General features: G+C 35.9%; 1 protein-coding gene across 1 annotated transcript in view; it reads right to left on the bottom strand.

Annotated features, from left to right (window-relative positions):
* The window catches only part of LOC111044677 (nuclear pore complex protein Nup107), a 48,639-nt gene that overhangs the window by 14,285 nt on the left and 9,245 nt on the right, over nucleotides 1-25,109 (bottom strand). Inside the window, 9 exon segments of the mRNA XM_039426894.1 lie at nucleotides 1,681-1,885; nucleotides 2,781-2,871; nucleotides 8,143-8,322; nucleotides 12,435-12,686; nucleotides 14,714-14,910; nucleotides 17,659-17,748; nucleotides 17,750-17,887; nucleotides 20,844-21,017; nucleotides 23,684-23,838. Coding sequence (XP_039282828.1) covers nucleotides 1,681-1,885; nucleotides 2,781-2,871; nucleotides 8,143-8,322; nucleotides 12,435-12,686; nucleotides 14,714-14,910; nucleotides 17,659-17,748; nucleotides 17,750-17,887; nucleotides 20,844-21,017; nucleotides 23,684-23,838 — 1,482 coding nt within the window.

The raw sequence follows: 25,109 nt of genomic DNA, 5'->3' as shown, positions 1-25,109 counted from the left end.
TTTACCAAAAATAGCTCAACTAAAAGTTATTTTTGGTAAATTGAATAACTTTCTTAAAAATTGATATTTTCAGAAAATTTTTGTTCTACTAGATTAACAATACAGTGAAGAATCTATCCTCTGAATCTCACGAATTCATCTCTTACCGAATTTGAAATGTTTTGTCCCAAAAATTTAAACTTTTGGCGCTCATATCTCAAAAAGTAATGATTGAAAAAAAATGTTTTCACGAGAAAACTTTTTCATTTTGATAGCTTGATAATATACAAATCGAAAAACTTTGAAAAATATCACAAGTGGAAAGTTCATTTTTAGCCTTTGCACAGCCTTAACAGTCTCTCGATTAATCATTCATTTCAACAGGGCTACTTGATCAATTAATCAATCTTTTATTGTCAAGAAACATAAAAAATGTTACAAACAACGTCATTTTCTACAATAGCTTACAAAGACCGACAATACAATTAGTAACTTCATAATTTTATTCTACAGAACCACTAGTATTCTTCACTAGTATGCCCAGTATATACACAAACATAAGACTGAAATGAGCACGAGAGGTATAATTCATTCATATAACACCCGCCAGAGATACAACTTGATACCCAACGTACACGATTAACCAAAGTACAAAAGTCCCATTACGTCTTAGGAACAAAGGTCTACAATAGGTTGCCAAAGTCAATAAAAGATTTTCCAGTCTCTTTGCTCAGCCAATCACAATTTGATCTTCTGCGTGCAAACCCCTTCTATTCTTTGGAGGAGTTTTTCACACATTCTTTTTAATTAAGTATTAAGTGTTATGGATATTTTACTAATGTTGCTGATGACTGTATGGTCCGATAGCAAAATAATTAAATATATCATATCCATCTATCTACTCATGATCATCAGCAAAATACGTCTAAAATTTTTTTGGGGTAGAGTTTTTGTATCTTTAGAAAGAACGAAAACGCTCTTATGATTATGCACCGAAGCAGTCGGCCATTTTGTTCAAGACGACCCGTCGCGGACGACGTCAAAGTTTACGCACAAACGAAAACCCTCCTTCAACTGTTAAACTAGCTCCGCAGTGCAGGCTGGTTGCTTGGCTGAATCGGACTAGGCGCTGAGACAGCAAATAATAGCAGCGTTGGTGGTATGCGAGCGGCCGCAGTAACATCTTCCACCCAGCAATGGTCGGCATAGTTCCGCCTAGCGGACAGACGAAGATCAAACCAGTCGGTTATTTGATCCCTCCAGCCAGGCTCAAGCCAAGCAGCCGAGACATAGAACAATGGAGTGGCGGTCTTATTCGCGTTCATCAGCAGTTTTCTTTCTCACGATATTTTGATTTTTGTGTGTCAATAATAACTCCAGTCACCAGTAAAAATTTCCCAGAAACGTGGTGTACTACCATATTAATGACTTTTCATGATGATTTTTAATTATTTAAAAACATTGTTGACATTCTGAGCCTTTAGGCTAAACTTGGGGTCGCTGAGAACGAATCTGCAATCAGAATTTCTCTATCACGAAAATAACGAAAAAAATCCAGCTGTTGATCTTCCAGCAATCGTTAAGTCATCCTGCAATGCGGCCGAAACACTTCCAAGCCAGACACCCATCTCGAATGACAACAACGCCAAGCTGTAAGAAACCATCCTGTACTGCGGCGCTAGGTTTAGAGCTAGCTCTCACCTGATATTGAGCACGACCTGCTGAGTGATGGCCTCGACCGGGAGGTCGCAGCTTCGGCCACCTTGAGACAGGTGAGGCGCTGCTCACTGTCCCCTTCGCCCACCGACTCCAGGTAGGCGGCGTAGATGTGCACCTGGTCGTCCGGCAACAGGGTGGCCACATAGTAGGCGATCACTTCACAGTCGCTGTCGCTCGCCACCAGCACCTAGTGTCACACACAACAGCAACCACAAAATATAGCAAGGTTGCAGAGCTAGAAAAGGATAGCTTTTGGCACGGTCTGGGAACACGAAAAAGTGGTAAATTGTTGTAATTCCAGTGGTAAATTGTTCAATCATGTGACTAGTGCAAAATGTTCCCATGGAACGCCATTTCAAAATAGTTGGTTCAAGCTTTTGGCACGCACTTATGAAGTTGATTTACGCCAAAATGTGACGTTTACTAGCTGTGTGAATGAACAAAGTCTGTTTTACAAACTTACCGTCTAGAAAAGTGTGCATTTCATTCATTCCATTACTCTCAAATTTTCTATAGAGAAAAATTCATTTAACAAATAGTTATCAAACATAATTTTGTTGGTTATGTATTCTATGGCTATGCTATGGTAAACAAACAAACTATCAGCGCATGCGCAGAGAATCAAGCAGACTACAATTCAATCGACCAATGAGAGCTCTGAAAATTTGAACTGTCACAATTTACCAGGCTTCGACTGTGGGGCAGGAACTTGGAACTTGAACTAGTTTCTGGTACAGAATCTGTCAAAAGTTTTCCCATGGGACGCGGAACTTTTTACCTAGTAAATTGTGAATCGGACAATTTATCACATTCCATGTTCCCAGAACAGGCCCATTGTCACAAATGAAAATGAAAACACATTTCAAAACAATAACATACAATTCAAAAAGATCAGCTTCTGTACAATGAAGAAGCAAAATGTACAATAAATGTCATAAATACACAATAAAATAATTTAAAAAACTAATCCAGCTTGAACCGTAGGTTTGTGAAAGGCTTCTTTCACAAGTTAAGGTTTCAAGTTGTCTTAATAAGGTTTAGTAAGAATAATGAATAGATGAATTAAATCAAAACATATTCACCTTAACATAAGCCTTAAGTATTTCATCTCCAACATCTCCGGCTTGGCTTTCTCCAACTCGCCTCAAAATCAGAACCAAGTGTGCCAAATATCTGTTGAAAAATAAACAAATCAGATAAATTATAAATAAAACTGAAAATAGAGATAGAAAATAATCAAATCAAATAATTTATTGTCAAAAACACAAAGTGTAACTACAACGTCAATACAATTGATGACTCTAACAGATATAACACTAACGCGACACTTGGACTCGACTCACACTTACGCGACTCAGGTCGAGAAGAGGCCTTACTCTAGTGGAGAGCATGTGTTTGGCATTTCTCTTAGGGCCGTTTGCACAGTCAAAGCTTAAACTGAATTTAATAAGCTGGTTGCTTAAACTCAAAATGATACACATTATAACAAACTGGACTTTATACGGATTTAATCCAGTTTAAAATTAAATTTGGTTTAAACTGTCACAGTGCAAACGGCCCTAAATGTTTAAATGTTTATATGTTTATTGTTGCGCATTTAAGGCGAAACGCGGTAATAGATTTTCATGAAATTTGACAGGTATGTTTCTTTTTTAATTGCGCGTCGACGTATATAAAAGGTTTTTGGAAATTTTGTATTTCAAGGATAATATAAAAGGAAAAAGGAGCCTCGTTCATACGCCAGTATTAGCGTAAAAATCTGATGTGGCGCACTCACACAACTTTCCTTGCCGTTATGAAAATTGATCACCTGACGCTAGTGTTCACGCGCATCTCAAGTCTACTATTCAAAGATCTGAGCCAGCTGGTGACAGGACAATAACGCTGGAGACACACGAGGTCTGCTATCTCTTCATAGTGAATGATTTAATAGAATTAACAGTTGCTAACAGTTTGCAATTGGTTAATCACATTTTCTCGAATTTCGAGCTTATTTTCAATTTTAGGTGAAAATGTTACTGAACATTAATTGTAGAGATTCTCATGCTAAATCTTTTCAACTCGAAATTTTTTGGTTAAATTGTATCTGAAGCCTGATAATTGAGAATCTAAAATCAAACTTTGCATAGATGGGGCGGAGCTCCTGAAATTTTTACAGATATGGGACTTGTGGCAGTTGATAGAGCTTATCGATGACTATTTCAGGTATAACTTTAATCAAAATCGTTGGAGCCGTTTTCGAGAAAATCGCGAAAACCCCTGTTTTTGACAACATTTTCGCCATTTTAGCCGCCATCTTGGATCGCATTTGATCGAAATTGTTCGTGTCGGATCCTTATATTGTAAGGACCTTACGTTCCAAATTTCAAGTCATTCCGTTGATTGGGAAATGAGATATCGTGTACACAGACACTCATACACACACACACCACACACACACACACACACACACACACACATCACACATACAGACCAATACCCAAAAACCACTTTTTAGACTCAGGGGACCTTGAAACGTATAGAAATTTAGAAATTGGGGTACCTTAATTTTTTTCGGAAAGCAATACTTTCCTTACCTATGGTAATAGGGCAAGGAAATAAGTATAAATCAGACTATAGAATATTCATCATAAATCAGCTGACAAGTGATTACACAGATGTGTGGAGAAGCCAGTCTATTGCTGTATTTCCATAAGGTTTATAGTTTCAATCAGGTACTTGTGGATGAGAATACTGCTTGAGGTCTACTGTTCACAGAACTACTAGTGATATATTTGATCCACAGAGGTCACTAGTCAGATTTCGATTAGTTGAATTTATCGCCACACTACAGGTATTGGTGACAAAATAAATAAAGAATACTCTTTATCGTACCTATCTCTTGATTTTAGTGGTAGAAGATTTGCAGTCAGGATTTCAGATTCTTTTAAAATTTCACTTGGAATATCACGGGCGTCGTTATCTTCAAGCATTTTTGAAAATTCGGAATGCGCTAATCAACAATAAATAATTGAATAAAAATGGTTGCGAAGCAAATTCTGAATTAGTTTGATTCGAAATTCGAACTGAAATAATGGCGACTTCAGATGAAGAAATTTGACACTTGCCCGATCTAGCGGATGACTTATTAACTACGGACTTCCATGTTAGCGGCTGGAAAGAGTACTCTTTCCGGCCTAGGCCGGAAAGAATCCTGTTTCTTACGTCAGACGAGAGTCGTCTGCAAACAAGGTCTTTCAGATCTACGTAGGGACTGGAAAACAGTTGCTTTCTGTGCAGTGTGGCGAAAACAAAATCTCTTCATTGGTCACCTTGTCATTGACTGAATTTTCGAAAACAAAATGAATTTGGCGAAAACAAAATCTCTTCATTGGTCACCTTGTCATTGACTGAATTTTCTTAATATTGAACACTCTCAAGGGTGTGGTCATATTGGATGCGTGTATGTGCAAGTACACGCTTTGTTATGCATGACCAAGTGCGCAAATGAGAAACAAACTATGATAAGAGTAATAGGATCACTCACACTGAACGCTTGTACTTGCTGGTTGCGTTCAGTGTGAGCAGCTACATGCAAGTCACAACGTGTTTCAATGGCATTCTCCAGATTTTGTTTCTCGGTTCATGCATGATCTGACGTGCACTTGCTCATATACGCATTCAATGTGATCACACCCTTGAAGCTGGGTTTTCGTTTGTGCGTAAATGCCGACGTCGACCATGACAGGGAGAGAATCTCAGATTGGGTGGATTCCAATTTGTCTACATAACCTAAAAGATTAAGTAGCCTCCACACTCTCGTGTTCGTCGACACTCGTACGAACTCGGTGAAAGTGGAGCGCCGGCATTGAAGACTGACAATATTATTTTGTAGTGACCAATCTTTCCCCTATGATAATAGTCTCCATACTCTTGCGTTCGTCGACACTCGTATGAACTCGGTGAAAGTGGAGCGCCGGCATTAAAGACTGACAATTTTTAGTGACCAATCTTTCCCCTATGATAATAGCCTCCACACTCTCGCGTTCGTCGACACTCGTACGAACATGACGAATGTGAAGCGCCGGCATTAAAGACTGACACACTTAAAGCTGGGTTTTCATTTGTGCGTAAATGACGTCGTCGACCACGACAGGGAGAGAATCTTAGATTGGGTGGATTTCAATTTGTCTACATAACCTAAAAGATTATGTTCAATTATGTTTTAATGGGGCAGGTTGAGCTTATACTTTTAAATGGCAATATTTTGATATTATTAGAAATGTTCAATTATTTAATAATAAGGTCAAATAATGAAAAGTTATTGATCACCTGTTTTAGCACACTTGAAATTTGGACAATATCATAGCCACCTCTAATACAAGGCCCCTGCCTACGATATTGCAACGTCGCAGTGTAGGCCTAGAGTCTAATACATGATTGGTGAAAAAGATCAGCTGGTATTTTTTTAAATCTTTTTCACCAGACAATCAATCAATCAATCAATCAAATTTCATTTATTCAAGTAGTTGCATATAAAAGACAAGCTTCACAACATTGAATCGTCACAATCAATAAAAAACACAGAAAAATACAATAATGCAAAGAGGAGACGTCAAAGAAAAACACTGTCTTAAGGAACACCCCTGGAAGAAATCGATTAATTTCAGTTGATTTAAAGGAAATTTTTATTCTGTAATAATTCTATGACATGTAATTTTCTTCCCTCAAGACATCCACACATTCATCCACTGTGTATGCGCTCTTTTCAACAGAACCTTCCTTATCCTTCCGGTCATCTTTGAAAAGTTGGAAAAATCTTTAAAGTTATGGGGGAGTCTATTTATAATTTTTATTGCGCAATAGTGTGGGCCTTTCTCCAGAAGGGTTAGTCTATGTGCCGGGTAACCGAGGATTGAGCCACCACTCCTCGTATTGTATTAGATTCTAGACCTACATTGCGACGTTGCAATATCGTTGGCCGGGGCCTTGTATTAGATGTGGCTATGACAATATGAATGTCAACAATGCTTGCCGTCGTCGACTGTGGAAATTTACGCACAAACGAAAATGCACCTTAAGGTAAATTTCTTTAGCAACGACTCTAGCCTCTTGGATAGAGCACATAACCTATAAATTCAGGATTGTCATGTTGTTTCAACGTTATGACGGCAGACGAATTATAAGTGTTGGCTACCATTTTGTTTTTACAATTCATATCTGATGAATGTATAGGCTATTTGCTCGAGCCGCAACAACTCTAGACACGCGTCTCGAGTCATCACTAGGAAATTACACCTTGTGGGAGTCTATTCAAAAATTCTGGAGTGGCGAACGTAGATGACAATGTCTATTGCACTATGTGTTTAATGACAAATATCGGGGCACCGAGCTTCGCTCGTTATTTATTTATTGACTTTTGATAAACCAAACACAATTCTTTAAAATTATTGGGGAAGTACTAACAGGCACAGCCAAAAACAGTTTTTTCCCGAATTTTGATATATACACTATAAATAGTCCAGAAAGTAGGTCATGTTCCATATACTTGAATTCAGGTTCAATTTTCTGTTGAAACATTTGAAAACAAAAAATTATAATTTAGATTATTGAATGAAAAAGACTAAGAAATTGTCAAAAAACCACTGATTTATTGATAATTAGAAAGACCGGTTTCGGTTATTACACCATTGTCAATCTCTGATAAACTAAAACTAAATACAAGAGCAGCAGAATTTATACTAGTAGGCGAGTACTGCTATTGGTCGAGGGCATGAACGCCTGCCATAGGCCTAGCTAGACAGTCTCCTCCCCTCAACGGTGTGACAAAATGGCGGCTTAAGCATTAACACTCACTAATCACTTGAAATTGTCAAATAATGATCAACTTTGAAATTTATGATATACTCTAGTTTAAGAGGATTACCATGTCATGTCAACAAATCAGATTATGGTGATCAATCGATTAAAAATTGTCTAGCTAGATAAAATTCTCGCTGATTGATTATGATTACACACTGGAAATAATTCTGTCTCTCTCCCACACAGGCACACGCATCTTCTGTTATCAAGAGACGACGAAATTATCATCTGTTTTTCAAGGATGAATTATCCTTTTAATGTCGTTCAGCGAGTTTTCCAAAGAATGAGACCTAGTGCAATCGAATCTTCATTTCATAAACCTTCTATGTTCCAAATTTCGTGAAAATCGTTAGAGCAGTTTTCGAGATCCATAAAACATAAATAACCAGATATAAAAATAGCCTGATATAAAAATAACCAGATATATACAGAAATTGCTCGCTTAATATAATAGGATAAATATTCCATTCTATACTATTCTATTCTAGAGTGAAACGGAGAACTTTAGATGGAGACACTGTTCTATTCCAAGTTTTGACAGTCCCCAAGCTGAAAAAACATTGAAATTATAATCAATAAGTCACACAAATTTCTCCACTCTACCTTGTAAAATGTGGCGTACAGTTTTCACGCTGTATCCATTCGGCCATCAGTTTGAGCAGTTCTGGGATTTTGTTGAGAATGAGTAGTTTCTGTACAACTCTCTCAGGTCTGGCTGATTCATCGCTCACCTTTGCATCGCTGCTCGCCTCCAGAAAACTGAATATCTCTTCCATACTCAGTCTGAAACACCAAATTGGACAATCTAGAGACTTTTAATATTGAATTCTACTTATTTATCCAGTTAAATATTATAGCGAATTATTAACCTTGCGGCAGTTGCGCTGTTGTAAAAAGTACAACAGTGTCAGTTTTTTTGCTGCACAAAACTATTGGATTGATTGATTGAGTACTTTATTTATGTAGATTACAATATATACTGGCTTATACACTTATATACAATAGCTTACAATACAGCAAAATTATAGATGAATTTACAAAATAATATGATCAAAGAAAATAATAATGAGCTGTATATGATACGAAAAAAACAATTTGTAATAACTATAGATAAAATAGATCATATTGTTATGCATCTACATAAATTGGCGGAGCTTTGGACATATCAATGTCCATTCTTCGGAAAGAATATTCGAAGTATCCTTCCCACTAACTCTCTACCAAAATTATTGGATGGGGTGGTGTCAGTGAATGAGTCACCTATGCATTCCAAAACTTTCGCCCCATCACTCCACTGAGTTGCAGTATCAACCTAGCTATGGTTCAGTCTTTAGGTGCCATTTAGTCGCGACAGTGCATAAGTATGACTGTATACGGGGACTGTAAACGAACCAATAACACAGGATTGATGGTTTTGCTTGGTGTACCTTATTGGGCTATGCAATGATAGTAATCCAAATGTTCATAAGCGTTAAGTAATCCAATGAGATGGAAATAGTAATTATACAATTAATTAATATGTTTTGACAGTAAACAGAGTACATAGCACTTGGAAATTGGATGTTGTAAAAATTACATAGCTCATACCGATACATGTATGTAATATTAACTGTTCATTCTTGTTAAAAATAATCAATTATAGTCAATGATGTTTTTTTTCATAAGCAACAAATGCTCTTTTGTATCTTCTCAAAAGTAACGTGTTGCATCCGAAAAGATACAAAAGGAGCTTCATGTATCTTTCCATAAGCAACAATGCTTTTTTGAATACTCTCAAAGCACCGGTTGCATCCGAAAAGATACAAAAGGCTTCAATGTATCTTTCCATAAGCAACAAATGCTCTTTTTTATCTTCTCAAAAGCAACGTGCTGCATCCGAAAAGATACACAAGGTGCTTATTGGAGTTACGTCATTTTAGCACAACACAGCCTGTCAGCTGACATTCGTTCAACATGCTCTTTTCATTGTTGGTGATACGTTGCAACTCTCTCATTCATGAAGAATCTCTGTGTATAGGTAGCTTTCTCAATCTAGGGATCTAGAGTCTCTGTAGTCTGATATTTTTGCAAAGCCGTGAGTATTATCCAAAGAATATTTGTAAAGAAATTGAAGGAATATCTGATGAACCTATCGCTATACTCTTTACAAGAGCTTGATGTTAATCTTTGACAATTTATTCTTTTACAAACAGAAATGGTGGCAACAGGTTGAGACTGACATGGAGAGTCTTGGAGCGACAGAAAGAGATGCTGAGGCGCGAACTACGTGGAGACAGTTTGTTGGTGCGGCCAAATGTCAACTTAGATATAGATGGCCCTGGGAGTAAGTAAGTAAGTAAGTAAGTAAGTAAGTAAGTAAGTAAGTAAGTAAGTAAGTAAGTAATTTATTTTTCCTACAGTTACGTTGAAAAGTGGCCATTGCTGCACTGATTACAGAACGCAAAGAATCACTTTTCCGCTCTAGTGCGGGAAAAATTTTTCTGCACTCCAGATTTGCAACATGGCAACGCAAAATACTTAGTAGGTTATATGGAGCAACAGTGCAGCAAAATCAAAATGAAGTTGGTAACAGTGACTGCTGTGGCTGCTATAGTGAGCAGAGGTGCAACGAAGCACAACGCGTAATTATTATTCATTATATATTATAACCAACGACAACGAGGTTTTAGGATTTTAGGATTGAGGTTTTTATCAATAATAAAATTACACAGAAAAACATTTGATGCATTTCAGGCAATTTTACCCATAATTACCCACTTTTCATATTCAATGGTAACTGTAGGAAAAACTTAATGTGAAATACGTGCGCAAAGTTCCTCTGCTGCACTCAAGAAACCATTCCGCCCTCGCCTACGGCTCGGGCGTAAACGTTTCTTTCGGTGCAGCAAACTGTCACTTTGCGCACTAGTTGCACAAATAACTATTAATTTTCTAGTGTTTGTATAGGCTAGCCTAGCTTTAACCTCAACACTATTCAAATGTATCTGTACATGTCCATGAATAAAGAATTTTCAATCAATCAATCAATCAACTATACCTTGTCTTGGCATAGCCTCTTCAAAGTCACGGAAGCAAAGCTACGGGACGCGTACTGTACATTTAAGTGATTTTTTACTTTCCTTGCCCTATTACCATAGGTAAGGAAAGTATTGCTTTCCGAAAAAAATTAAGGTACCCCAATTTCTAAATTTCTACGTTTCAAGGTCCCCTGAGTCCAAAAAAGTGGTTTTTGGGTATTGGTCTGTATGTGTGTGTGTGTGTGTGTGTGTGTGTGTGTGTGGTGTGTGTGTGTGTGTGTGTGGTGTGTGTGTGTGTGTGTGTGTGTGGTGTGTGTGTGTGTGTATGAGTGTATGTGCGTCTGTGTACACGATATCTCATCTCCCAATCAACGGAATGACTGAAATTTGGAACGTAAGGCCCTTACAATATAAGGATCCGACACGAACAATTTCGATCAAATGCGATTCAAGATGGCGGCTAAAATGGCGAAAATGTTGTCAAAAACAGGATTTTTCGCGATTTTCTCGAAAACGGCTCCAACGATTTCGATTAAAGTTATACCTGCAATAGTCATCGATAAGCTCTATCAACTGCCACATGTCCCATATCTGTAAAAATTTCAGGAGCTCCGCCCCATCTATGCAAAGTTTGATTTTAGATTCTCAATTATCAGGCTTCAGGCATGGACATCTCTTCAATTAATGTCCAGTAACATTTTCACCTAAAATTGAAAATAAGCTTGAAATTTGAGAAAATGTAGTTATTCAATTGCAAACTGTTGATTCTATTAAATCATTCACTATGAAGAGATAGCAGATCTCATGTGTATCCAGCGTTATTGACCTGTCACCAGCTGGCTCATATCTTTGACTTGAGATGCGCGTTTACACTAGCGTCAGGTGATCAATTTTCATAACGGCAAGGAAAGTTGTGTGAGTGCGCCACACCAGATTTTTATTATTAGTTCAGTCAAATGATCGTTTTTCAGGAAACAGCCCCGAAAGAATGTGTAATCTTAATCTGAGATTTAAAAAAATCTTTCTTAAAAAGAATCGAATCTGTAACTTGCTGACACGCCAGAGGGTGGCTTCACCCCCAAAACCCCTAAAATTTCGGACTTTTTTTAATTTTTCCATTTAATCTCGAAAACTTAGAGTTTTTGGAGAAAAATCATTCTCTACAAAATTAAAGATAATAAAATTTCCAATTAATTTAGTGGTCACGAAGGATTCTACCATTTTTGGTTCCGGAGCTCCGAATTTTCAAAAAGGGGTATTTCTTAAGGGGTTTTCACAATTATGCAAACCTACCACTTCTACCCTATACAACTTGGATATGTTTCTAATATAGATAAAAAAAACCACACATCACGTGAAAGAACAATTAATTCTAAACAGGAGTCCTTAGGAATTTTTGAATTTAGTAATGGGGGAGGGGGAATATACCCCAAAAAAGAAAATCATGCCCTACAGCCAAAATTCCTAACAAAAAAAACATATTTCGGCTGAAATCATCTCAATGGGGTTATTTTCTATGAGAATCACCCGTTAGAAGCATTTTTAGTATTTCCTAGTGGGGGGGGGGGGTTCATAAGGTTCGATCAAGGATCAAAACTTTAAACACTTCGTACTACAGCTCATTCTTCAAGGCGGTTCAAAATCATGTATCATAACTGAAATTTGATGAAAAAATAAAAAATTCCTCCTTTAGTGTATTTTAGCCCATATTTAAATATACAGAGAAATGGCCATTTCTATATTAAAAACTGTGTATCTCGGTAACCCAAATGATAAAAAATGGTACTTGGTCTTGATTTGAAAACAGAATCTCCCTTTCATGTGATTTTATTTATGTATTCTGAGGCAATGCATGAATTTCATTTGCTTCAAACCAACCTGTTATTCCAGTAGGCATCAGGCATCTCGACATAGGGCCGATCGCGTCTCTGGCAGTAGGCGCGTATCTCCTGTTCGACGCGCACGTCTATCATTACACGCGTGTACGACCAGAGCAGGTCCTCCCAGCTGCCACTGCAGAAGTGCACCAGTGCCGGCAAGTGGCCGCACAGGGCGCCGGACACGGCACGTGTCACGCTCGTTGCACGAACGTCGTCCGCCAACCGCCACGCGCACAGCTTCCAGATGTCACTGACGCCCAGAAAACAATGTTTATAATAATATTATGAAACTTTTATAAAAGAAAATCAACAAGTAATGTGTCTTCTATTCAAAATTCATTCGAATTTATTTATTAGTAGAAACAGGGTGATTCAGAGAAACGGGAAATTTTGAAAGTTAAATAATTTAATAAAACTATCTGTATGTAGACACCAGTTCACATACTACTATAATCTACTTTCTAATAAAATTCCTTTCAAATTCATCAGTAATAAAATCACAAAAACTCTTTTAAACGAAATAAATCACTGGACTAAACAGCACATTTACTTCTCATTACCTAAAGTATAAATCTAATAACCAAATATATATGTATAACAACCACAATTATGTAAAATCACAGAATATTCATCAATTGTACTCTGTCTTAAAACCGAAATTCTTATTATATTTTTTATTCTTTATTTGTCTCCACGAATGTAATAGTTAATTTTCAGCTTTTGAACTCGCAGCAGGCGCTCAGGTTTTCCTTGCCGGCTGTGCCAACAAGTAATATTTATTTTGTTCTATTGTAAAGAACTTAAATTATTCGAATTGTATTGTATAATTTAAATTATAGTAAGTTTTATAATGTAATTTTGTTTTTGGCAAATAAATTATTATTATTATTATTTCAAGAAAAACAAATCTTCAAATAAAGTTTTTCATTTGATTCAATAGTAAAAATAATGCCATTTTAGAATAAATAATACCGTAACATTTATTTTTTGAAGATGACATCTTGCAGATGTTCCTTTTCTACGCAAAAATTCCTGTAGTTCTTTTCATCACATTGTTCATGGTTTGTTCATTGTTCATGGTTTGTTCATTGTTCATGGTTTGTTCATTGTTCATGTTCATGATCCCATCTTGAAAGCTGGGATTTGAAATGAAAGCTTTCAAGATGGGATCATGAACAATGAACAATGAACAATGAACAAGATGGAATATTTTACAACTGGAATTTGAAATCGCTTCTCGAATCTTTGCTTTCAATTCTTCCGTTGTTGCAGAATTGAAGGTCAAGATTCGAGAAGCGATTTCAAATTCCAGTTGTAATGTTACGTCAAACCATGGACAATGTGATGAAGAGATCTACAGGAATGTTTGCGTAGAAAAGGAACACACCTGCAAGATGTCATCTTCAAAAAATAAATGTTACGGTATTATTTATTCTGAAATGCCATTATTTTTACTATTGAATGATATGAAAAACTTTATTTAAAGATTTGTTTTTCTTGAAATTATTTAACTTTCAAATTTCCCGTTTCTCTGAAACACTCTGTACAATCGCAAATCATATAAATATGATTGAGAAGGAACAACAGGCTTGGACCAAAACTATTCCATTCCCAAATTTTGATAATGATCAATATTTAACTTGATGTAATATTAATCTCAAAGTTTTCTTCTAAACTTTCCTCTGATTTACTCATTTCAAGTTCAAACCAGAGGCCTATTGAATAAAAATTACATATTTTGAGATATAAGATTTGGTTGTAACTGAAATTCCAACCTCGATTATTCAAGTTAACTTTAGACAAGTTTAATTAAATTCAAGTTTTTTAACGTTTAAGTTGAATGGACAATTTTGAAAACTTGAAGTTAAGTTCACATGAATTCAAGTGTTTATAACCTCAAAGTATATAATTATAAATTTTAAAAATCTATTTTGTTTTAATTGAATTGAATTTTATTGCCAAAAATCACATACAAATACTTGTACAATACAATCACTATAGTATGCAATATACAATTATTTACAAATAGACATTGATTGTAACTTGCACAACAATAATATTATCAATGTAATATACGGCACTGCCAACATAAGATTCCTTATTCTTAATTCATCTCAAAGTTTTCATCTTACTTTTTTGCATCATACTTTTCTGTTCTGTTTTAGACGGTGATGAAGAGTGGGAGCAAATGACGTGAAGGTAAGAGAAAGAGTAGAATTTTAGAAGAATTTAATGAAAAAACCGTCCAGTCTTCACCTGTACTTGATCTACACTCACCGATTAGGGTTACCCTCGACAGGCAGCTTATCGAGGTGCGCCGGCCTGGTTAGATTGGGATCGTGATGCAGTCGCCACCCTTCCAGGGTGCATGCCCTCCAAGGCTGGCCGGCGTGGTAGCACAGCGAGTGAGCCTGCTCCAAGCGGCCGCATCTGATCTCGGTGAACACCTGTTGCAGCAGACGGGCTTCGTCTTCCTGCAAACAAGGAAACAAGACATCAAATTAGATTAAATTGATATTATATGTAATAGTAAGAGTAGTATTTATAGAAAGTGTAGTTAGTTAGTTAGTTTAGTGAGAAGGAGTTACAATAGAACTTCTTGAAATTGTCACAAATCTGATTTCAGTGAACACCTGTTGCAGTAGACGTGCTTCGTCTTCCTGCAAACAAATTAAATTGAGTTAAATTAATAACCAGTCAAGATATGAAATGAAATTAAAAACATAAAATGAAGCGTCATTCAATAGAAGGACTTGAAATTGTCACGAAGCTGATCTTGGTGAATACCTGTGTTGCAGCTGACGCGCTTTGTATTATGACTGTTTTGACCAGGTGAGCACAGAATGAGAGATTACCAGCACCACATAGCTTCACAAAAAGAGCTACTAGAACTATCGGCTTCAGTTAACAGTGAAATTTGAAACATAAACACAGAATAGGTACAGAATGGAAACTGTCAATCAATCGCCTATCTAACCAATGTTTTTTACATGGCACAAATACTAGACACGTCACGTGACCTTAGGAAGTTCCAATCCTGGTCTTCTGATTGGCTCGCGGCAGTAAACGAGATCAATTGATTCGAACCTCCCATCAATACTATTACAATGCGGAGCTTCCTAACAATATGGCGGATTTTTGTGCCAGGGTAGTAGCCAAGTTTCCATACTGTATGTATACTGTGACATAAACGCCCTATATGATGGGATATCTTCTTATGCTATTTTTCTCTATGTTCAGCCTTCTATATTGGTTGAAAGATAAATGGTATATGATATCTTCTAATGCTATATTTTCCTTATGATAGCAGCCTCCACACTCTCGCGTTCGTCGACACTCGTACGAACTCGGGGAAAGTGTAGCGCCGGCATTAAAGACTGACAATATTTGTAGTGACCAATCTTTCCCCTACGATAATAGCCTCCACACTCTCGCGTTCGTCGACAATCGTACGAACTCGGTGAAAGTGAAGCGCCGGCATTGAAGACTGACACTTAAAGCTGGTTTTTCATTTGTGCGTAAATGCTGTCGTCGACAGCTCAGATTGGGTAGATTTCAATTTGTCCACATAACCTAAAAGATTATATTCAATCATGTTTTAATGGGGCAGGTTGAGCTTATACTTTTTATATTTTTAAATGGCAATATGTTGATATTATATAATAATAATAATAATATAATAATAAATTTTGACTTTATTTCTGCGTGAAAAAAAATACAGAACATGTGAAAATTAAAAGTAATAGAAAACTAAGCATGCAGTATTATCATTCTGCTCCACTATAGAAATACAATGAGAAAAAAAACAAAACAAAGAAGCAAAAAAACAAAAACAAAAAACAATACAGTTAATTGCTTACTCTACTAGAGCTACACTGCGAACGAAAAATACATCAAAAAGACTACTCTACTAGAGATGCAATAAAATAACAGTGGACAGCAATTCAAGATAGAGATTCACAAGTTACAAGATTATAATACATATACAACATGCAGAAATAAGTCATACTGTATGCAAATGACCTTAAGAGAAAGGTCACGTCCGCATACAGGAGCACCGGACAAAACAAGCGTTGAATTAAACTGTTAGTTCTATGAAAAATAGAAACCAAATACACATACACATACATACATATATATATATATATATATATATATATATATATATATATATATATATATATATATATATATATATTATATAATTATCTATAAGATATAATTATCGTATGAGCGTGATATTATGTACATCATTTTTGTAATAGTCCATGTGTATATTATATAATGTTGTTTTGCAAGAGGACAGTGTTCTGTACATACAATGTGCACGAAAGTTAGATACATTAGGCAGTGACAGAGTACATGGCCTCCAATCCTTCTGTGCTAATTGAAAGAAGCCATTTTTCAGATGCAATTTTATTTTTATTATTTTATTGTGGCATTTGAAAAGGGTTTTCATTGAGGAAGGTAACTGATTGAAAAATTTTGGTGCTAGAAAAAGAAAGGTTTTTTTAAATAAAGTGCTGTTTGGCCTGACACCCCGGACAAACTTACAAATATATGTTGATATTATTAGAAATGTTTAATTCTTTAATAATAGAGACAAATAATGAAAAGTTATTTGATCAGCTGTTTTAGCACACTTGAAATTTGGACAATATGAATGTCAACAATGCTTGCCGTCGTCGACTGCGAAAATTTATGCACAAACAAAAATGGACCTTTAGTCTGGTCCACACGCAACGATATATTGCACCAATCTGATCGGTACCGACCATATTTTAATTGACAGCGTATGGACGGAAGATTGATGCGATTGAGCGAGATTGATCGCGATATATAAGGGGTTGAACGAAAACTTGATCAACCTGGCAACGATTGCACCAATCTGGCAAGATTGGAGCGACAGGTTGTAGCGTGTAGACAGTGCTTCGATCAAACTAAATTGCAATCCAGTAACCACTTACTTCTTGGGTTTGAACTGTCTCTTTCTCCCTACTTTCGCCAAACAAATTACATAAAGGGACCACAACAGTATACCTCTTCCATGTTGATCACAACTGAATGGTTGGAAACACCAACAAATTGCGAAGGAAGTTGGGGCAAAAAATCGTCGCATGTGGATGGAACGTCGATGTACAATTTATTGCAACGATTATTGGTGCAATCAGATTGCTGCGATCATATCGTTGCGTGTGGACCAGGCTTTAGTAGTGACCTACCATATCGAGATCATGCAGCGGCCGATTCTGCCTGAGTTGTGCATCTGGCTCTAGACTGGCCACAATGTGACGACTGCTGGAGTAGGCAATGTTGTGCTCGCTTTGCAACTGATGCAGCGTGTTCTCCCACGCCACCGTTTTGTCCATGAAGTGACCCAAACCGAGGCGCGGCACTGCTCTCCAGCTGGTCGGCCGCTATTTTCTCCAGCCAGTCCACTACTAGTTGACTCTGGAAATTACCACACATATTTCAAAATCAAATCAAATTTTATTGCGTTGACTTAGAACATTTTTTAAATAATTTAATACAGATTACAGTATGCGTTCCGTAACTTTGCCTCGATGACTTTGAAACGGTATATAGGCAAGGTATGGTTTGATGGTTAGGCTAGTTTCACACACATTCAGTTCGGTTTGCTTTCTGTTCGTTTTCGGCCGATTGTCAAACGGTAATTTGGTTTTAATTCGGTTCCGAATAGCAACCGCATAGCACCAAGCGTCCAAAATAATAATAATATTTTTTTAAATTAACATAATCAAAAAGAAACTATTCAAAAAGTTTACAATTTTTAATTAACTTGAGAATTTTGTAGTTCAAGAAATCACAACTTACTATTTGAACACCAGTTGTTATATTTCAATACCAGCATGAATCTTGAAAATCCAAACACAGCTGTGTTTGAGAAGAAAATACCTAATTGGAACCGTACGAATTAGAAGCTGATATGTATGAAAGTTTCATTCGTTTTCGGCAAAGAAAAGAAAAGAAAACGAACCGTATCGAATGAAACCGAATGTGTGTGAAACTATAGTGAGGTCCACGTTATAATTACAGTATTTGATCAACTTTGGTTTTGCTATTCTTGTCTATCATTCGACAAAGCCGGTGGTACTATCCTTTTCTAGGTCCACAACGATGCCAATTATGTTTTTGACAGTGTAGAAATATAATTAATTAATGCAGAGAATCGGCATCGCTATTCTCCTATCTTTATCTACTGTCATTATAACGTGGAACTCACTATAGAATAAGAACAACCACAACATGATACAGTATCAAACTAATATGATACAGTATCATCTCAACTTGATACACAACACCATGATTTGATACATTAGCTATCTGCTTTGTGGAATGATAGACAAGGATAGCAACACCAATGTTAATCAAATACTGTCATTATAACGTGGATCTCACTATAGAATAAGAACAACCACAACATGATACAGAATCATCTCAACTTGATACACAACACTATGATTTGATACATTCGCTATCTGCTTTGTGGAATGATAGACTAGGATAGCAATACCATTGCTAATCAAACACTGCCATTATAACGTGAACCTCACTATAGCCTTAATATTCACGGCTTTGCAAAAACATCAAGCTCCAGAGATCCTAGACCCCTAGAGGAGGAAGCTCCCTACAGAGCTTCATTATGAAAGAAGTTCCCTACACACAGAGATTCTTCATTAATGAAAGAGTTGCAACGTATCACCAACAATGAGAAGATCATGTTGAACGAATGTCAGCTTGTTAGCTGATAGGCTGTGTTGTGCTCACCGAAAAGCTGCTTGTGTATCTTTTCGGTTGCAACATGTTGCTTTTGATAAGATACAAAAGAGCATCTGTTGCTTATGGAAAAATACATTGAAGATCCTTGTGTATCTTTTCGGATGCAACACGTTGCTTTTGAGAAGATACAGAAGAGCATCTGATGCTTATGGAAAGATACATTGAAGATCTTTGTTATCTTTTCGAATGCAACACGTTGCTTTTGAGAAGATACAAAAGAACATCTGCTACTTAGGGAAAGATAAATTTTCAAAAATGTCCAATGTTTTTGAACGGGTTGTATTGTAGTGTCTAGTGGCCCTCTGCCGATGGGCAAAGCTACAGGACCAGGACTATAGAAATGTAATATTCTTAGAACTATAGTGAAGGTTCACGTTGTAATAGGATTATTTGATGTGAAAAAAATCTCTCCCTTGTTTTCACTATTCATTTTATTAAAATATTCAACTTTTTAGACATTTTTTCATGAGAAATGTCGAGGTAGAGGTTGAGGTCAAGATAGATGTTACATTGAGGTACCTCTAGCTCGACCTTCACCTCTTTGAATGAATGAATGAATGAATGAATGAATGAATCACTATGCAAGCACCCTACTGCTGTATCAGAATGAATTCAACAACAAAATCACATAACTTTATCAATAGTTATATTTCGATTATAATTATACTAGCTGGCCCGGCGAACTTCGTACCACCAAAAAGTCAATGTATCTCATGTCATTCTTGACTTTATTTGGTGAATCATGAAATTTATCTGACAATCAATATTTTCATTTACATCTCAATACGGACTTCCTATGTGCTTAATCATGCAGCATTTATTATTCTGAAAACATATTCTTCTCAATCAATTGGCAATAATATCTATCAGTTAAGTGGGTTGAATGAAAAAAAAAGATAGGTTAAATCAGTGTTTCAAAGATGAATGTAATGCGTTCATAGTTGTTGATTGTCAATAGATATGGTCCAGGAAATATGCGATATACGATGAATCACACAGAATTCCATATTCTTTCCATCCTCCATTTTAGGATGAATATCAGCTAAGCTAAATTCAAAAAAATTGTAAATTATTCTGTTATTCTTCAGTAATTAATGAATGCAATATGAACAACTCTCTTTCATGAGGTGAATAATTTTTTTCCACATATTCCAGTTTCTCAATGATAGGGGACTGATAATTATTTGTATAGGTCTTCTAAGGAACCATTATCTACAGCTAGTACCAATCAACAACACTTCAACTCCAAACTACCGTATTAATACCAGTACACAATTCATTGACAGTAAAATTACAGCGTATTATGTTTATTACAGCTGGTAACTTTAGATGCTAAATCATTTTTTATTATCACAACATGATCTTGAACCATGATCATCTTTCCGTTCTTCAGTAGCCGCTCGGCCGGCAAGTACGAAAACATAGGTCTGTAAAATGAATTAATAAATAATTATTATTAGCCACCTATTAAAACTTCTGGTCAGAAACCATCCCCAATATACACACAACATATTCCTAAAGTTTTCAAGTCTATAGGGAACAAACACTCATACAGACATTCATTTTTATATATGTAGATATAGAAGATTTATAATAATTCTCTCACCTCTTTCACATTGTTGTCAACGACATACAGACTGGACACTATCTCCTTCTCGCTTGAGTGCTTCACCGCCACATCCATGGCGTCCTCTTTGTCCTTGGGCGGGTACAACCGGTTCTGGTACAGGCACAGCACCAGGTTCCACGAGTTCCGCTCGCTCTCAAGCCATGCTATGTCCTGTCCAACGAGGAAACATAGATTAAGTTTTAGATAAAACCACGGAGAAAAAACAGAGTGTCGCACGTAAGGTGTATCAGCCGAAGACCATGGATATTACATGAGATTTGCAACAAAAAATGTCTAGTAAAATTGTCTTATATCAACCATAGTATTCGAGATATTTCGATATTTTTGAAAAACGTCAATAACTAGGATATCATGTCAAAATCATAGTCTAAAAATATCACTTATTTGACAAAATCCCAGTGTTTTCATTATGGATAGATATCACAATACCTCACCAGCAACAGTATCTAATTCTAAAGATATGGTTGGAAATAGAAGACATTTCCAAAAAAAAATCATATAATTTGTTCTTTTGTTTGGCGTTTTTCAACTTTAGAAGCGTTTAACTGTTTGAAATTTGGCTTTGAACTTGACGAATGTAGGTTACTTTTTTCAACTTTGAGCTGAGTTAAAACTTTCAAGTCCTGTCTACCACTCAACCTCAAAATAAAATGATGTGAATATGAACGTGAACACGTTGAAATTTGTTTGAAAAGTCCTAACTTTTCTCAGCTTGTCACTAAAAAAATTAATAATGATTGGAATATATAATGATAAGCTAATAAATAGGATACCAGACGATTTCATTAGGGATAAAATTACAAGTAATAATTAAATAGAGTAAAAGAGAATTACTTTTTTAAATCGAAAACTAAATTATTATAATTATGACTTGTTTTTAACACGCTCAGTTTAAACTTGGTTTTTTTGATTACCTAAAAGAAATTTTTTTATTATTATTATTATTATAATTTCTATATTACCTATTTCTGTTATTGGGCTTGTTGATTTTTGATTCAAGAATTGATTTTGTGTGTTTATTTATACATATTTTTGGTTTTTGGTTTACTATCTTTTGGTTTGTATTTTAGAATATTATCAAGGCAAATGTACCAATAATTTAAAGAATATTTTCGAACTCGTGGCTGGAGCTCAAGGCTTCTTTTTCCAGCCACACCAATGTATATTAGTTGATAAGTGTTATTTTGTAAATTTCTAGTGAATTGGTAAATAAATAAATAAAAAATAAATAAATAAAAATAAAATAAGCCTTCAATTGCACAATTTTAAATAAGTCAAGTTGAAAGGTCTGCAAACTCGCGACTGGAGTCGTACGATTGAGTCGCGATAGTGTGAGTAGTGCCTTAAGGTGCGTACAGATATACGCGCCGCGAACACGAGCAATTCACTTTTAATCAGCTGATGCCAAGCTTTGTATATCTGTATCTTACCGTTTCTGTAAAAATACAAATAGTCAGCTGATTAAAAGTGAATTGCTCATGTTAGCGGCGCATATATATATATATATATATATATATATATATATATATATATATATATATATATTATATATATATGTACGCAACTTTAAGGGCAGGTCACACCGAGCTCGCGTCCGCGGCGGTAGCGAAGTCAAAAAACTCGCCTTCCATGTTATTAAGTTGTGCAGGTCACACCGAGCTCGCTACCGCGGAGGTAGTACCTCGGCGGTAGTTTCACTTGGCGAGCCAGGCGAACTTTTGAAACGTCTCCTAGTGGGAGTACCGCTAGCGGTAGTGAGCTCGGTCTGACGTGGCCAATCTAATAAAAACTTATTATTTCAATTTTCTGCCGATTGTATCATTCATTCAAGCCATTTCCTTCCAAAAGAAAAATTAAACAAAGTTACGAAACTTAGATTAAGATGATATTGATAATTATTTCAACTATAGAGTCGGTATTATCAGAATAGAGTCTCTGTTATTCCAACTATCGATATAGACTGATAGATCAATACATTGAATAGTGATGAGATTGGATTCTTTAACGTTGCTCTGAATGATAGTTTGTTCATTGCCTGAACAATATTTAATTCCAGTTGTTTGACATCAAATTTACCTGATGTCAAACTTGTCTTCATCTACCTGTCTTCAGCAAGTAGATGATGTGAAAGTAGATGTGTCAGGATAATTTTATTAGCATTGTCCTCATCAGCCTAACATAGCCTCATCAAAACAAGAACAAAACCAAACTACCGCTGGCGGACGTTTTTTGGTGTGGCCTGAACTACCGCCGCGGGAGCGAGCTCGCTACCTCTAGCAGACGTTGGTGTGGCCAGTGCTTAAATATCCTTTGAATCTAAGTATGGCTGACTGGATCGCTTCTCAGTCCTCACATATAATAGAAATGACAAATAATTTGATTTTATGGTTTGAGGTGTTGTTGTATTTCTCCATAATTGAAAGTATTATTATTATTATTATTATTATTATTATTATACCATAATATTTGTTCAAAGATTAACTCACATTAGGTACAGACCCAGGTTTCATGGTAACACCTAAGTTATTGTTGATTGAACAGGGAATTCAATTCGGAATCAAAATTCTTATACCTTCAACCATAACAACCAACATTAGTTCAGCTGGAGATGTGGTAGGTGTTCTTACCATGGAACCTGGTTCTGTAATGTGAATTAATTCTTGAACAGTAGTATTATACTGTGGTAGTGACAACACACTATATAGTGGTATTGACAACAACAACGTCTTATTCTTTCTTTCAGAAGTGACAAAGCCTATTGTAAACTGTTTACTTAATGACAAATGAAGTATTCTATTCTTAATTGAAAAACTTACAGGATCGTTGGTGTTCATGGCGCCGTTCTTCAGAGCCAGCAAGTCTGAACAGTTCTGAACGAAGTCGGCAATTGTATCGAGCACTTGAACCGAAAGTCCCGGATTATCCAGGAAAAACGCACTTTCCATAAAGTTCCTGTACAACTGGTCACAACCTGTCGGCCAAAAGTAGTCTGTTAAAAACAATCAAGTACTTGGATCCTAATTGATTGTGAATCCATTTTATTCAGTGAAGGAATTCATTACTGCTGATCACAACAACCATAGTCAATTTAATTTAACACGCGAGTAGTCGCGCCCGGGGCAAATTGCCGCACAATTGTAACTTTGGTATGTAGCTTTGGGAATTTTCGTTTTCCAAGGTTGGCAGGTCATGTGATCCTCGCTGTGACTGTCCTCTAGACAATCTTGAACAGTTTGAGGATGACAGAATGAACGTTGACTAATTTCAATATATAGGTATTATCATAGAGAAACAATAACGTAAGTAGATATCCCATGGTATAGGGCGTTTATGTCGCAACTTTTACTGTTATCTCAAGCCGATTACTGTTGATTATTGTCGAATTTTTTCTGTTTTGTTGGGGTGAGAGTGTATGAACGGCACAATATGAGAGACTACCAGTGTCACACAGCTTCACAATAAAGAATTACATGAACTGTCGGTTTGAGATAACAGTAAAAGTTCCGACATAAACGTCCTATACCATGGGATATCTACTTGAGCTATTGTTTCTCTATGGTATTATCTTCCTATTTTATATTCCATCTTCTGATTTAAACTTTCATTATCTTTTTTTCTATCTAGATGTCGAAAAATGTGTCAAATAAAGAAGGTATATTCATTCCATTCATGAATAGATTATTTTATCCCATAAAAATGATAAATTCTAACAATAAATTTACAGTATGTATTTTTGGAATCTCCTCCAGTATTATGTTATTACCTATATACTATTTTTCTATTATCTTTTATCTATTTTTTTTCTATCTAGATGTCGAAAAATGTGTCAAATAAAGAAGGTATATTCATTCCATTCATGAATAGATTATTTTATCTAACAATAAATTTACAGTATGTATTTTTGTAATCTCCTCCATGTATTATGTTATTATATACTATTTGTTAATTATATACTATTAAATAGTATATAATAACATAAAACACGTTGAGAAAGATTTGAAATTGATAAATATTGAAAGAGCATTGTTAAAACCAACTGTTTCTAGTCTAGGGAGCCATAAGGGTGAGTGTGAGCAAAATGCCCACGCGCGACCACTGACGTTCTGCAAGTCCGTGGGTCTACTCGCATGTTAATGTGATTTTTGTCTATTTAAAATAATACCCAAGTGCAGGAGACCACTAAATTATTTGATTTAATTGATTCAAGTGCAGGAGATTATTTGATTTAATTGAAAATTTTCC

Source organism: Nilaparvata lugens, chromosome 1, assembly GCF_014356525.2.
Source record: "Nilaparvata lugens isolate BPH chromosome 1, ASM1435652v1, whole genome shotgun sequence".
Lineage (NCBI taxonomy): Eukaryota > Metazoa > Arthropoda > Insecta > Hemiptera > Delphacidae > Nilaparvata > Nilaparvata lugens.
Note: the sequence above shows the minus strand (reverse complement) of the source record. Positions and strands in the feature narration are given on the sequence as shown.